Raw genomic sequence first — 13,300 nt, forward strand, 5'->3', positions numbered from 1 at the left:
GTGATTGAGCCATTGCTGCCACACAGATAGGAATCTTCATGTTGATCACGGAGTCCATTTAAGAGCATTTCCATTCAGTTGGAGGGTTTCTACTTGACTCAGCCCCGCTGGTTTGGCCAAATTACACAATCGGTTGAGAAACGAAAGGAGCCACTCCTCTGGATCCATCTGTGGCAGCCAAGCAGACTCAGCCATTAATTGTTTCCAGTGGGCTCACTGCGACCAGAATCCAAATTGCAAGAATGTCTGCACTTCCCAAACCAGCATGATTGTTTGTTTTTTAATATGTTTTTATTGCCCCATCACAAAATTTACAGTCGATGTTAATTACACCGTGACGTCTGCGTCGCCAATCCTGTTGTCATGTGATGAACTATCTGATAAACAAAGGTTAAAATGAACTATAAGGCAGAAATAACAAATAATCTTTAGGACAATTTGAATTCTGTTTTATTTTGATAATGCAAAATCTCAAATGTTACGGTGAGAACAAGCAGGGAAGACATTACACAAAATTTCAAACATATCAGTGTTTTATACCCTTTAGTAACTTCTGTTACTGCTCCTGACAACTCCTGTTGATCAGTGTACAAAACTGTGACAAAACAGACAAATAGACAAAACTGGGGACACAAACGAAGCACTTAAAGTGTACCCACAAGAGACACAATACAACAAAGTAGCTACAAACAGTAAAAACATACCATGACAAATAAGATGCCAAAAGAAATAATGTGCAGTCTGTAACATTTTCCCCAAGTTATTAACATTAAATAAACAACATCAAATGTCACATAATAAATTAGATCTAAAACTGAAAACCAAAATGGTGCTTGTATTTGACGATTAAATGCTAATTATATGAAATAGCAATATCTAGCATTCACAGTTGTTGCATTTAATTAACAGGGGGGTTACATTTTTCAAAATTCCTCATAAAAATCCTCTAAAAAGTGCAAAGCATAAAGCAGTTATCTTACCAATGTATCCGTGGTTGTTAGTTGCCACAGTGTTTTCAGTTCAACTAATTATTCTTCAGTGTTAATGCACTGTGTAAGCCACACAGATAAACAGATTCAGCTGTTTATTTGTGATTGCTGTCTCCTACTGAGTGGGCCTTTTCAAACGTGACTAACTCATATTCATGGGATTTCAGCGGTGTTGCATATTTGCAGCATTTCTGTGGCTCATAGTTACCCCATTTTAGGAAGGAACAGCCTGGCTATCATTTTTTATGAGGTAAGACTTGTCGACAGAGTGCCTGCATTCTTAAATAATGAAAAATTGTTCGATACTGAGCTTTTTAAAAGCAGCTGAATTAATACCAAAGGCACGTGTTTGAAATGCAAGAGAATATTCCTAAAAAATGAGCAATGTAACAGAAACGCTTCCTACAGAGAGTAGGGATGTGACAAGATTTCTCAGCCTCTTTACATGATTAAATCTGCAAGGTAAATAAATAAATAATCACTTCAGAGTCACCATACAAGCAGACGTAGGGGCAATAAACAAATAAGACGCAGAACAAATGCTTCCTCAGTGCTTAGACGAGAAAAAAAAAACTCAGCATAGTGCTGAAAGATTTATCAAATAACTCTATCCTGGCCCTGAGGAACCAATCTGACCTGCATCACACACATCCTGTAACCAGGTCAGGCCAACAATTACACATTAATGTAACTTCCCTGTAAGACTTACAGTACATCTATCCCTTAAATCTAACCATCTGTTGTTGTGATTGTCTGGTGTTATCTAATGAGTTATTCAAGTCTGTTGAACGGTTTGGCTTCCACCCTATCTCATAAAAAGTGCGCACAGGCAACAACAACAGCGCTACTGTATGCTAAGTCGTTCAGCCTTTTTCAGTACATTCAAGTTGATGGTTTAGCTTTTCCCTGGTCCTCCACCTTTTTAATGGCTGCCTGAATTTTTGCCTGGTCTCCCAACAGCTGTCGAGGTTTCACAGGCCTGAGGTTTTCATCGAGCTCCAGCAGCACGGGTATGCCTGTAGGCAAAGTCACGCTGGCAATATCCTTATCTGATATACCTGTGGGGGGGGGGGGGGGGGGGAAACAAAACAGTTGTAGCATTAAATTCAATTGCATTAGCGCTATGTAATGACATTAGATTCAGGAATGCAGTAATGGCAGATTGTTCTAGCTTATGTGCATCCCAGATGGTATTATCTATAGCAACAGTCAATGTGTTAAGTTTCGTGTGGGCTGTGGCACATGGAGCCCTCTCGACAAGTGTGTTAAAAGGTCAGCATGGATTTCGTTGCCAAGGCCAAATGTAACATAAACTCAATGGCCTTTTTGCACAAGTTCAACCTTCCATTTCTGGAACTGAAGTAGTCCTTCCTGATTCAACGACTAGAAACAGAAGCCAGCAGAGTTCAGGAGCAGTAGCTGATTTCAACTGAACGTATTCAACACGCAAAGACAAAAGCTCTGAGAGCACTGTTTATAATAGTTCTGTTCTGTAGCATACCTTCCAGGTGTTTCAGCAGGGCCCTGCAGCTGTTTCCATGAGCAGAAATAAGCACAGTCCTGCCTTTCTTTATCTCTGGGACCACAGTGCTGTCCCAGTAAGGCAACAGTCTGTCCAGCACCTCCTTTAAACTCTCAGCTCGGGGAAGACTCTCCTTTGGCACGTCACAAGTCGTGTATCTGCGGTCATTGTAGATTTCCAGGAAGTACGGGTGGGATTCATCGATCAGGGGTGGAGTAATGTCATAGCTCCTTCTCCACAGTTTCACCTTTTCTTCTCCATGCTGTAAAGCCATCTCTGCCCGGTTAAGTCCGATCAGGGAACCATAGTGCCGTTCATTAAGCCTCCATGACTTGACAACAGGGACCCACTCCTGACCCATAGCCTCCAGCACCAGCCACGCGGTCTGGATGGAGCGGCTGAGTATGGACGTGAACACCAAGTCAAACTTGTAGCCTTGCTCCTTCAGGAGCCGGCCGCAGTCCTGGGCCTCCTTCACGCCATCCTCGCTCAGCTTCTGGTCGACCCAGCTGCAAAAACGGTTCTCTTTGTTCCAGGCCCCCTCTCCATGCCTCAGCAGAAAGAGTTTGTACTTGGACATCCGAAGCAGTTGCAGCAGAAACCTGCACACATTCAACAATGTATTTAATGACAGCAAGAGTGAAAACACATAAATTTAAGCAAATACCACTAACCTCCAGCTTACAGTGTACAGCCTGTCTTATAGTCAGGGTCTGTGATCTGAGACCAGGAGCAGGGACTCTATGGAGGCAGTGCCACCAAAAGGTTAGAGGTTATCTTTAAAAATGTGACGTGCTGAAGGCGGTTATCTACAGATATTACCTCGTCCAACCATGCTTTTTCCCAGGCCAGACACAAAACAGCAGGTAAGGCTGGTTAATTGTGTATGCACACATTTTATTGGATGCTGCTATAAAGGTTTTTAGCTAACATGAAAGGATGGTTAAACTATAGTGACCGTTAATGCTGCGTGTATTACGGCCGCTCGAACCGAGATGGACACGGGAGAAATATATAAAACAGAACTCCAGGCACGAAGCAACCTCATCCCAAAACGACCAAGATATTTTAAAAATGCCCTCTTACCCTTGTGGTTTTTAAAATCCAGCTAAATGTAGCTGTCGTTAATGTTGACAGTCTTCAGCAGGCCACGCACAGCCGCGTTCCTTGTTGATGATCGACAACCCCTTCGTCCAATCAGAAAGCCTGATCCGCCATGTGGGCGGTACCTTTGGCGAACGTTATGTCCATATTAGGAATAGCAGTGACTGCCAGGCACGTTCACAATGAGGGAGGAGGAAGTAGAGGAGACCGTAGAGAGGAACTGCCGACTAGCTTACTGAATGTAGGGGCATTGTAATTTACAGTTTGGAGAGGATTTATGGTGTTTGAAAGAAGAGTACAGCCAATTTAGACAACTTTATTTACTTGCAGAACCAGTATACAGTTTATATTCGCTTGTAAGTGTTTTGGGGACATAGCTGGTAAAATAGAAACATTACCAAAAGACCAAAAAGTAGAAGAACAAAACTACATCTTAACAGAGTGGCATTTAACTTGATATAAACTTTGCTTAAAATCAACTCTGCATTACAAACATGCATTAAACATGGTTTAACTCGAGGTTAACAGCTATTTAACCCCAATTTATCCCAAAGATATTATGATATTTGATCATACATTGTGATGTTTGTACTGGGAAACCTAATGAGACATTGTTTTCACTTGTCTGCTTTTGATTCCTCCAGCCAGTAGTTAATAAGTCCCATTGCTAAAATGTAGATGTTGTTATGCTTTCATTAAATTGGCTCCAGTGTAACAGTGATATAAGATATAAGTACAACAAACTCCGACTTATGAAGATAAACACCGCCAGACAGTAGTGTGACTCTTACTGTGCTGTAAGGAAAGCAACAGAACTCTGAACAATGTAATTTACATTTTATTATTTCATATAATGCAATGCATTTGGATGATGACGTGCAAATGATGTTCTCTGCACATCCATCACTGCCTGGTTTTGATCTGCCGCCAAAAGGACAAAAGAGCAGACACCAACAGACTGTAGGAGTGAGGAAAGAGTCATTGGTGCCAGTCTTCCCTCCATCCGGTCAACAAACAGGCAGGAAACATCGCTGCAGATTCATCACACCCTGAACGTAACGTGTTCCCATCCGTCCCCTGCGGTGAGCACCATAGAGCACTGTGTGCCAAAACAACCAGACACAGGAACAGTTTCTTCCCCTAGGCGATCACTCTGATGAACACCAAACAATCATACAGAGACAGTCTCCCTCCAACAGCAAATCACCTACCTCTATAACATAGTTGCCATGCTTTTCGTACGCTTTAATTGTTTTTTTAACTTACTGCAAATGCACAAATACTTCTTAATGTGTGTGCAGATATATACTTATTTATCATGCTCACCTCTACATACAAACTTATATAACTTTGTATATAAGTCCTGTCCATACCATCTGTATATATGCCCCTTGTTGTTCTTTTCATAATTTTCTCACCTATCATACCAGTACCCTATTCAAGTACACTGAGAGCATCATGTAACAGGGGTCGCATTCCTTGTATGTATTGTGTATGCATACTTGGCCGGATAAAGCTGATTCTGAATCGCTTATAATGTCTGTAATGTTTAAAACCCAGTTCTTTTTCTCTTGAACATTTAACCCCAACCTTAGCTGCCCCTGGAATGTGCATTCTATCTCTTTAATAATCTGGTATTATAAAATTTCGTAAGGCAGTACGGGCAAAATAGAAATGGCAAAAATTAAGTTTGACTTTCATATGTCCACCTGCATTTCCTGTGTATATTCTTGTCTCTGAAAGACGTCAAAAAGCAAGGCAACATCACTGTAATGATGTAGATGACTATTCATGCATATATAGGATGCTAAAAACTACAAAAGCAATATAGCGTTCTACTATGTTATTTTTTCACTAAATATTATGCAGTCATTCTGTATTTAAAGTCAATAATTTAAGTACCAAAGTCCATATGTTTACTGTTGCCAATAAATAAAACACGCACTGTGGCAACATTTGCATTTTAACTGGTCTTAATGTTCATGGATGTTGTAAAGTGAGCATGGTTCCTCCTGTTTTAGAGCAGCAAACATCTTCACAGAGATATCCACGTCAAATCTACTGCCCCGCATTAAACAACTTCTTTCTGCCTTCCATCCCAGACATGGCGTCCACATTCTTACGCCAGTCGGTCACTTCCTCTTTCTGTTGGGTGATAGCAGAGAAAATTTGAATCATTTCACTCTGATTAAAGTAGTGAGGTAATTTGTTGAAGATACACACTTGTTCACATCAAATAGTTTTAGGAATCATAAGTTTGCAGTGTGTACTCGGGACTCACACAGTTGTATGCACATCTAAGCGTACACCTGCAGCTCTTACCTTCTCCTCCTCTTTCTTTACAGTCTTCAGGTTGGCCTTGAAGTCCACAGACTCTTTGACCTTAGAGCCCAGCAGAGCTCCCAGCATGGCATCGGCAGACACCCTCACCCTCTTCAGGTTTGGTCTCTTCATCTTGCCTTTCAACTCAAAGATCTTTTGAGATAGGTCCCGTATCTGTTTTGAACACAATCACGAAACCCATTCAGAACCCTACTCTAAATTTTTATTTTTCATGAATATTGGGTGCATAATTTCGTGTGGAAAGTTTCTACAAGCACGTCTTACCTCGGTGTCATTTTTTGTCACTTTAGAAGCAATGTCATACCGCTCTTCGTCAACCACATCAATTTTCTGGTGTAGCTCCTTGCAAATATTCTGCGGAAGGAAACTTTCAATGTGTCAAACTTGTTGCGGTGCCAGTTATTGGACTACATGTAATCTTTTAGAGCGTTTTAGATGTGCAGTGATTTGTTATACTATAAATATGACTCTATTTAAGTTTTCAGTTTTTTTCCATGTAACATACTAAAGTTAGGACTGCAGGTAGTTTTCATTGAGATTAGTTTCTAACGGCTCCTTTTGAAATTCGCACGAGTGTAATTGTTCTTTTTGGCAAACTGAGACATTGCTCTTAGAAAATGACATTGCTGTAGAGGTATTAAAACGTAACTTTTCAGTGCTTTCAGTACCATTAGTTAAATTACATTCTCCTTGATTACATTTATATGGCAGCAGGATTCTCAGTGACAGACAATTTAAAACCTCTGTAAATAAACCAAAACACATAGCCAAATGTCATGTGAAGTACTTTAGGTGAGAAGAAGGGATTTGACTCAACTTAACCTTTTGTTATTTTACAATAACCAACTTTCTTAAGCCATAACCCAAATCTTCCTCTAATGGATGAATTATTTCTACAGTGATAAATGTACCTGTAGATCCTGTACAGACATGCCAGACAGATGGAGGGGTGGCACTTTCTCGCTAAGGGTCCTCTCTCGTTCATCTTGTCTGAATTGCTTTTCATTCTCCAGCATAGTCATGGCCTTCTTGAGCAGTTTGGTCTGGTGCAAATACAGAACGACACTTTTTTAAACCCGACATTCTATGGTTTACGGCACTTAAAGAATATAAATTCCAGTTTGCCGCATTATAATCCAAAAACTAACACACGGCTGCACATAAAGTACCTTCAAGAACAGTCTGCGAGATGCAGAGATCTTTGGCTTGGCTTTCTGGAAAGGAGGAGTGTGTAGGTCTTATTAAATTTTCTCTCGACCATGCATCCAGTTTTCCAAGTGTTAGTAAGATTTTTAAAACGTCTGTGTAGAGGTAGGCTAGTATAAACACAGCAACCCTTCAAATTTTCTGATGTTTAGCTATAGAAACTCAGAGAAGATATTTTTATTTCAAGATGTTAAACAAAGTATGTCTTGTAGATTTGGATTTCATGGACATAACATGAAGAGTCAACATATCAGCATTAGTCCCTTGATTGATACCATAGGTTCAGAAATCAACATTTAAAACAAATCAACTTACCGGAGGCCTTTTGGTTGGGAACGAGATCCATGATGCAACAAGATAGAGAAAAGGTTAATTTTTTTATTTATTTTTTTACATTTTTTTGAATCTCACAAACTAAATGTGATGTGTATTGTAATGAAGCTAAATGTGTACTTACGCTTCAGACATGATTGCGGTTCTGTGTACCCCCTTGTTAAATCAAGCAATATAAAGAAGGAAAAAGAAAAAATGTGTATTTTCACAGAAGAATACAAAGAAGTCGTAACCCATTTGCCTGTTTAACATTGTTGAAGATAATATAGCAGGGTGTACTAACGGTGTATGACATTGTCTAAAGGTCAAACCTCTAATAAAAGAAATATTCTCTAAAACAAAGACAACAATAGTTATAATCAGTCAAAGAAATATACATGTAATCTAAAGATGGCAGCGTTTATTAACGTAAAGCGCGTAAATCAAACACAGACTCCTTTGGGTTATTTATAACTTCAACTAAGACATCTGTGGGAGATCAGAAGCAAATCAGAGAAAAAAAAAAGCCTTGGCTCACATATGATGAGGTCCTGTTAAAATGACTATCATACACAATTTTAGTAAATTAAACTGTCATCAACATAAATGCTGATATAGATATAAAATCCAGCCTTTCCTTTTAAATTTAAACTGAAGAATGTGTAGTAGTGGAAACACAATTTTCAATCAAGGTATATTGTAATAAAATTCCTTTATTTATTCTGTCATCTCTACACGATCTGTAGATTCAAAATAAAATCCTTACCTTATACAGTAACTGACAAATACTCACAGGCGTCTTTTTCTGAGACGAGAAGGGAAGAAAGAGGGTAGATATATAGATTCTAGCGCTCATGTGAGTGGCTCACTAAAATAGACCCTCTGTCCTCACCATTCTTGCACTGCATCTCTCATATGCCCCATGTATGAGGTGTGAAAGTTCTTACTGGGACTGTCCACCTGTGATATTTTCTTAGGGCCTCTGTCTCCTTGCTAAGCAGGAGAGGGTAAAGTTTGAAGGAGCTTCAGTTTGTTAATAATGCTTCATTATGTGCTGAATTAAAACTGGTCCCACATGCAGTCCAAAGTGATAATGATGATGAGATGGGAGTTAATGAGAGATCTAAACCAAATATGAATATAACAATTACCATTTCATTTTTGGAAATAACTTTAATAGCCAATACATTTCATTTTTAATGGCTAGGAAATAACAGGGCTGTGTATCACAAGAGATAACACACTAGCAGTTGTTTATGACTAACAATATTTCTCCACAGTCAACACACTGTATTGTTGAGTCTCAGTACACTGTGATGATTTCAAAGAATGATGCTGCCATCAAAAGGCCACAGAGGGGAAGTGCTGTAAACAATCCGACTCATCAGGACACAACAGCAGTAGATTTCAACAATGTTCTTAAAATACCAAATGTTCAGTAGATAAGTTAAGATACACTTGAAGCCTCACATCTGTCTTCTTTATGAAAGATGAAGGATGCTTTGCCAAGATTGACTTGCAGTTCATGAATCAATATAATTTAGGTGAGAAAGTAAGTAATGGCAAGAACTGATTATAAGGTGAAGTTAAATACAAGTCATTTCTTTATTTGCCAGAGGCGTCAAACAGCTTCTTCCTGCCCTCCATACCAGACATGGACTCCACGTTCTTACGCCAGTCAGTGACCTCCTCTTTCTGTTAGAGAAATAACACATAGATAAAATAGTGTACTGGACAAAAATAACCGCTACCTGGAGCTTTATGAGGCCGTAAAGCAAACTCCAGCTTTACCTTTTCTTCCTCCTTCTTGACCGTTTTGAGGTTGGCCTTGAAGTCGATGGACTCTTTATGCTTGGAGCCCAGCAGGACGCTCAGCATGGCTTCAGCTGAGATCTTCACTCTCTTCAGGTTCGGCTTCTTGAACTTACTCTGAATCTCAATGATCTTCAGGTTCATGTTGTCAATCTGGCCAGGGGATCAAGAGAAAGATTTGACTGCCTTCGTTAGTCAGTTGGACATATGGAAGTATTTTAGCTTCACTACTATTTTTTAAAATGAACATAATATAGAGGGAGGCTCTGAGCTTTCTTAAATATGTCCCTCATCAGTTCACTTGTCATTTTCCATATGGGATTTATCAGTATCTCTACTTATAACTAATCTTAGAGAGAGAACTTAAAGTTCATATGGTGGTTTGGATTATGAAGTCAGTCAATAATATTACTATATAACAGTTTAAAAAACAAATCAAGGCCAATACAGTTAGGAAGGAGGTCTGTAATGCCAGGAGATAGAGACAGTTTGTATTTTTAACATTGTTGGAATCTCACATACTAAATCTGAGTTTTAGTTTAATGAAAGTTACTGTGTACTTATGCTTACACAGTTGAGCTTTGAAATAGAAGTCTAAAAGAAAACTAACTCAGGGTCAGTTTACTCAGATCATCATAACTATGGTTAAGGGCTCTGGAAAGGGCTGTTAAATGGACATTTAAGACTAAAACCTTGGAGTGTTAGTACTACAAAAGAAATATTTATCACAGATAGTAAGCATATTTTAGCTTAGTCCAATTACTGGAGCTTCTTAAATAAAACATGCAGAGGAAACAAGTTTAATTGCTACTTTCACCGATTAATCAGTGGTTAGGAAGTCATGTCTGTTTTATTGGCAGTGAACCTCATGATTGCGCAGCGCCCCATTTTTGATACATAGCCAATACTAATCCAGCCCAAATATGGAATATAAATATCACCGTCTGGGATTTTATCTGTGCAGTAATTGTTCGGCACCAAACAACTATGCAGTCAATAATTTAGTGCTGCTAAGCATCTTGGTTTAAGCCTGCTGAATGACTCATACAGAGAATGCGAATCAGAGCAGGTTGTTTGCTCACAGCCAACTTTCTAATTTGCTCCTAACGTTCTGTTGAAGTCAGAGAGTATATCTTTAAAGCAGCCATAACTGATGTTTTACAACAACAGTCTATCAAATAATAGTATGAAATGAATGCAGCTTTGCTCATAGTTACGGAGAATTATTTCCCGAATGTGAAGCTCCCCTCAGCTTCACAGAGCTTAGTGATGAGCTTCAGCTCATTGTTTAAATGACTGTTTCAAAGGGGCGTTGTCAGCTGATGCAGGCAAAATGCTCTCAGAGTCAGATGATTCTCTCAGAAACAGAGATAAAATTGAGACAAGATTGGACTTATTCTTTGATATTGTTTAAATTAAACTGTTCCCAGTAGGTCAGAGTGTGTGATTATTGACTAAAGTGAATGAATGAACTGTGCAAATGTGTATATGTAACTATGTATTTTTGTACCCGGGTCTCCCTTGCCAATTAGATCCTGATCTCATTTCAACTTTTTGGTTGAATGAATGAAAATGAAAACTTGAAATTAGAAAAACAGGCTCTCTGCTTGATGCTCTGATATCTTACTATGTGGTTTTAACCATCCTGCCACACGGGGGCAGTATTTATTCATATATTGTTTTCACTGTCTTTTGACCTTGTCTTTCCAGTAAAGACATTGGGTGCAGTAACAAACATTTTCATGTACATATTTTTTCTTGCTAATTATTCTTGAGCAGCTCACCTCCTTTTCATTTTTGGAAACTTTGAGGCCAATATCATATCGCTCATCGTCCACAACATCAATCTTCTGGTGCAGGTCTCTGCATAGGTCCTGCAAATAGGACACCCTCTAGTGGTACTGGAATAATGCATTGATTCAAACAGAAAGAGCTGCGAGAGAGAAAAAAAAAATATTCGAAATAAAATACCTGCAGCTCTTGCAAAGACAAACCAGACATATTTAGAGGAGGAACTCTTTCTGCCAGAGCAGCTTCTCTTTCCTTTATCTTCTGCTCAGTTTCCTCCTGCAGCATCTGAGCTGCGACTGCCAACAGTCTAATCTAGAGGGAAAAAAAGGGCCGCATAGGTGACAGAGTTTGTGATTCAAATATATGATAAAGCTTCACCATGAGAATGGCAATATATATATAGCAATTACATGAAAGGTATAAGTAGTATACTTTACACACATCAACTTACAAACCTATGAATGAAAAAACTTACTTTCAACCCCAGCCTTCGAGAGGAGGAGATCTTTGATTTTTTCTATAAAGTAACACATTCAGTATTCTCTGTTTATACCATATATTGGTACATATGCAATGATTATTGATTGTGGCATAAACAGATGAATACAAGGTTTGAAAGAAAACAGTTGTTAAACATGTTGTATGATAAATACTCACAGGTCTATGGGAGCATTAAAAAAAAGGAGAAAATAAATTTTTACTAATTGAATCGCAACACGTAGCGTTAAAGTATATTTTCTGATGCTTGTTTTGTAATGAACACATAAAATGAAACCAAAAGTGATATTACTTACCCGTCAGCCATGATTGTCTTAAATTCCCACGCTAGAATCCAAAAGAAAGATCCTTTAATGGTCGAGCATTTGATGCAACATGAACACAGATATAGAAAATTCTCTGCTCCTTTAACACCTGTTCACTTGAGCTGCATGCTGACGACTGATAGTCTTTCTACTTCACGGGCCAAAGTATTTTACCCACTCCAAACATTCAGTTGTCCATTAAAGCTGGTTGCACAAAGGTTTATTTTTCGCTTGACTAAATGTTTTAAAGGTTAAAAGTCAGTGGTTCTGTCATAATTAACATTTTGCTTTCATTACATTATGTTGTACTTTGCTTATTTCTGTCATCCGTTCTAATCTATATATAATCAAATAATAATATAGATATATAGATATAGATATGGACTTATTTTCTTTTCTCTCAAAGGTGTGGAAGGTTAAAAATAAATTACAAGTTCAAATGCATATTAAGACAAAATTCAACTAAATGCACACATTCATACATGGTAAATTCTTCTTAAATACTATGAACACAAATTACTTTCAAAACATTTTGCACGTGCCACGTGTTTCAAAGAGCTGAGGAAGTGCATGTGTCAAAATAACTGACGAGAGTTTCTGCATAGGTGACGAAAAAAGGTGAATGACCAGATAATCTGCAGGCATGTGAGATGGCAATCTTCAACTTGCTGCTAATGTTAAACAATGACAATATCCCAGTAAAGCAAACAAAGGAAAGACAAGGCACTACTCTGAATCTGAGATATTAGTAGTTAACTGTTAAGAGTTGTTTTACTAAACATACTATTAACAGAATTAAGCATCAGAGTAATCAAATGCAAACCAAATATTTATCAGAATATCAGCAAATCTGTACCTTGTGTTCCTTGAGACACACCTCAAACCTGTGTGTGTGAGGAGAGGCACCGTCGGCTTTCTGAAAGACGATAGAGAAAAATCAATCAGATTTATGGTGTCCGTGCTAAATGTGAATGCCTCACTAAAATAGTCTGTGCCACCGCTTCTGTCCACTCTTCACCAGTGGTGACATTTACAATTGCACATAGCATCGCCACAATATTCAGAGCGGAGAAGAGGTAATAAAACTTCATTTATAGGTTTGGTGATTTGGGTGTCTTACAAGGTTTCTGTAACACCTGTTAGTGGAAGTAACAGTGAGACATTAAAGAGGTGGCTGAACTCCCGCTGGGTCATTGTCACGGTTCACATTTGACCACGGCCTGCTCGCCAACGTTTGGCTCAAGATGCTAAGGAGACCAACAAACAGCACAAGCCATGTGCAAGATGTCTCATCTATATATATACTTATATCTGTCGACATCTAATAAAGTCACCAACTGCTGGAGATTTTTAGTTCTTATTCCCATACCTGTGTTTGTAGTTTCCATGACTGTAAGTCACCTCATTGCAAATAAAAA

At 38.7% G+C, this 13,300-nt stretch overlaps 3 protein-coding genes across 4 annotated transcripts; all 3 read right to left on the bottom strand.

The window, feature by feature from the left end:
• Positions 1 to 14: 14 nt before the first annotated feature.
• Positions 15 to 3,997, bottom strand: bpgm (2,3-bisphosphoglycerate mutase). 2 transcript variants are annotated; one of them, XM_084556024.1, is made up of 3 exons: positions 3,598 to 3,997; positions 2,491 to 3,113; positions 15 to 2,047 (listed from the first exon to the last, which is right to left on the bottom strand). In XM_084556024.1, the coding sequence occupies exons 2-3, from the start codon at positions 3,089 to 3,091 to the stop codon at positions 1,872 to 1,874; spliced, it is 777 nt and encodes a 258-aa protein (XP_084412150.1). In that variant the 5' UTR covers positions 3,092 to 3,113; positions 3,598 to 3,997; the 3' UTR covers positions 15 to 1,871. The 2 variants fall into 2 exon arrangements, with proteins under 2 accessions (XP_084412150.1, XP_084412149.1); XM_084556023.1 differs by having other exon boundaries at positions 2,491 to 3,997.
• Positions 3,998 to 5,443: 1,446 nt separating this feature from the next.
• On the bottom strand, positions 5,444 to 7,510 carry LOC311496184 (troponin I, cardiac muscle-like; the record flags this gene model as incomplete). Its single annotated transcript, XM_084555946.1, has 5 exons — positions 5,444 to 5,760; positions 5,938 to 6,111; positions 6,223 to 6,312; positions 6,870 to 7,027; positions 7,480 to 7,510. 5 exons carry the CDS (start codon positions 7,508 to 7,510, stop codon positions 5,674 to 5,676), a joined length of 540 nt encoding a protein of 179 aa, XP_084412072.1. The 3' UTR covers positions 5,444 to 5,673.
• Positions 7,511 to 8,174: 664 nt separating this feature from the next.
• LOC311496185 (troponin I, slow skeletal muscle-like) lies at positions 8,175 to 11,884 on the bottom strand (the record flags this gene model as incomplete). The annotated part of the gene is made up of 6 exons (XM_084555947.1): positions 8,175 to 9,171; positions 9,268 to 9,441; positions 11,073 to 11,162; positions 11,260 to 11,391; positions 11,737 to 11,740; positions 11,874 to 11,884. The coding sequence occupies 6 exons, from the start codon at positions 11,882 to 11,884 to the stop codon at positions 9,082 to 9,084; spliced, it is 501 nt and encodes a 166-aa protein (XP_084412073.1). The 3' UTR covers positions 8,175 to 9,081.
• Positions 11,885 to 13,300: the final 1,416 nt, after the last annotated feature.

The sequence above is a fragment of the Chelon labrosus genome (genome assembly GCF_963514085.1).
Source record: "Chelon labrosus genome assembly, chromosome: 11".
In the NCBI taxonomy this organism is placed as follows: Eukaryota; Metazoa; Chordata; class Actinopteri; order Mugiliformes; family Mugilidae; genus Chelon; species Chelon labrosus.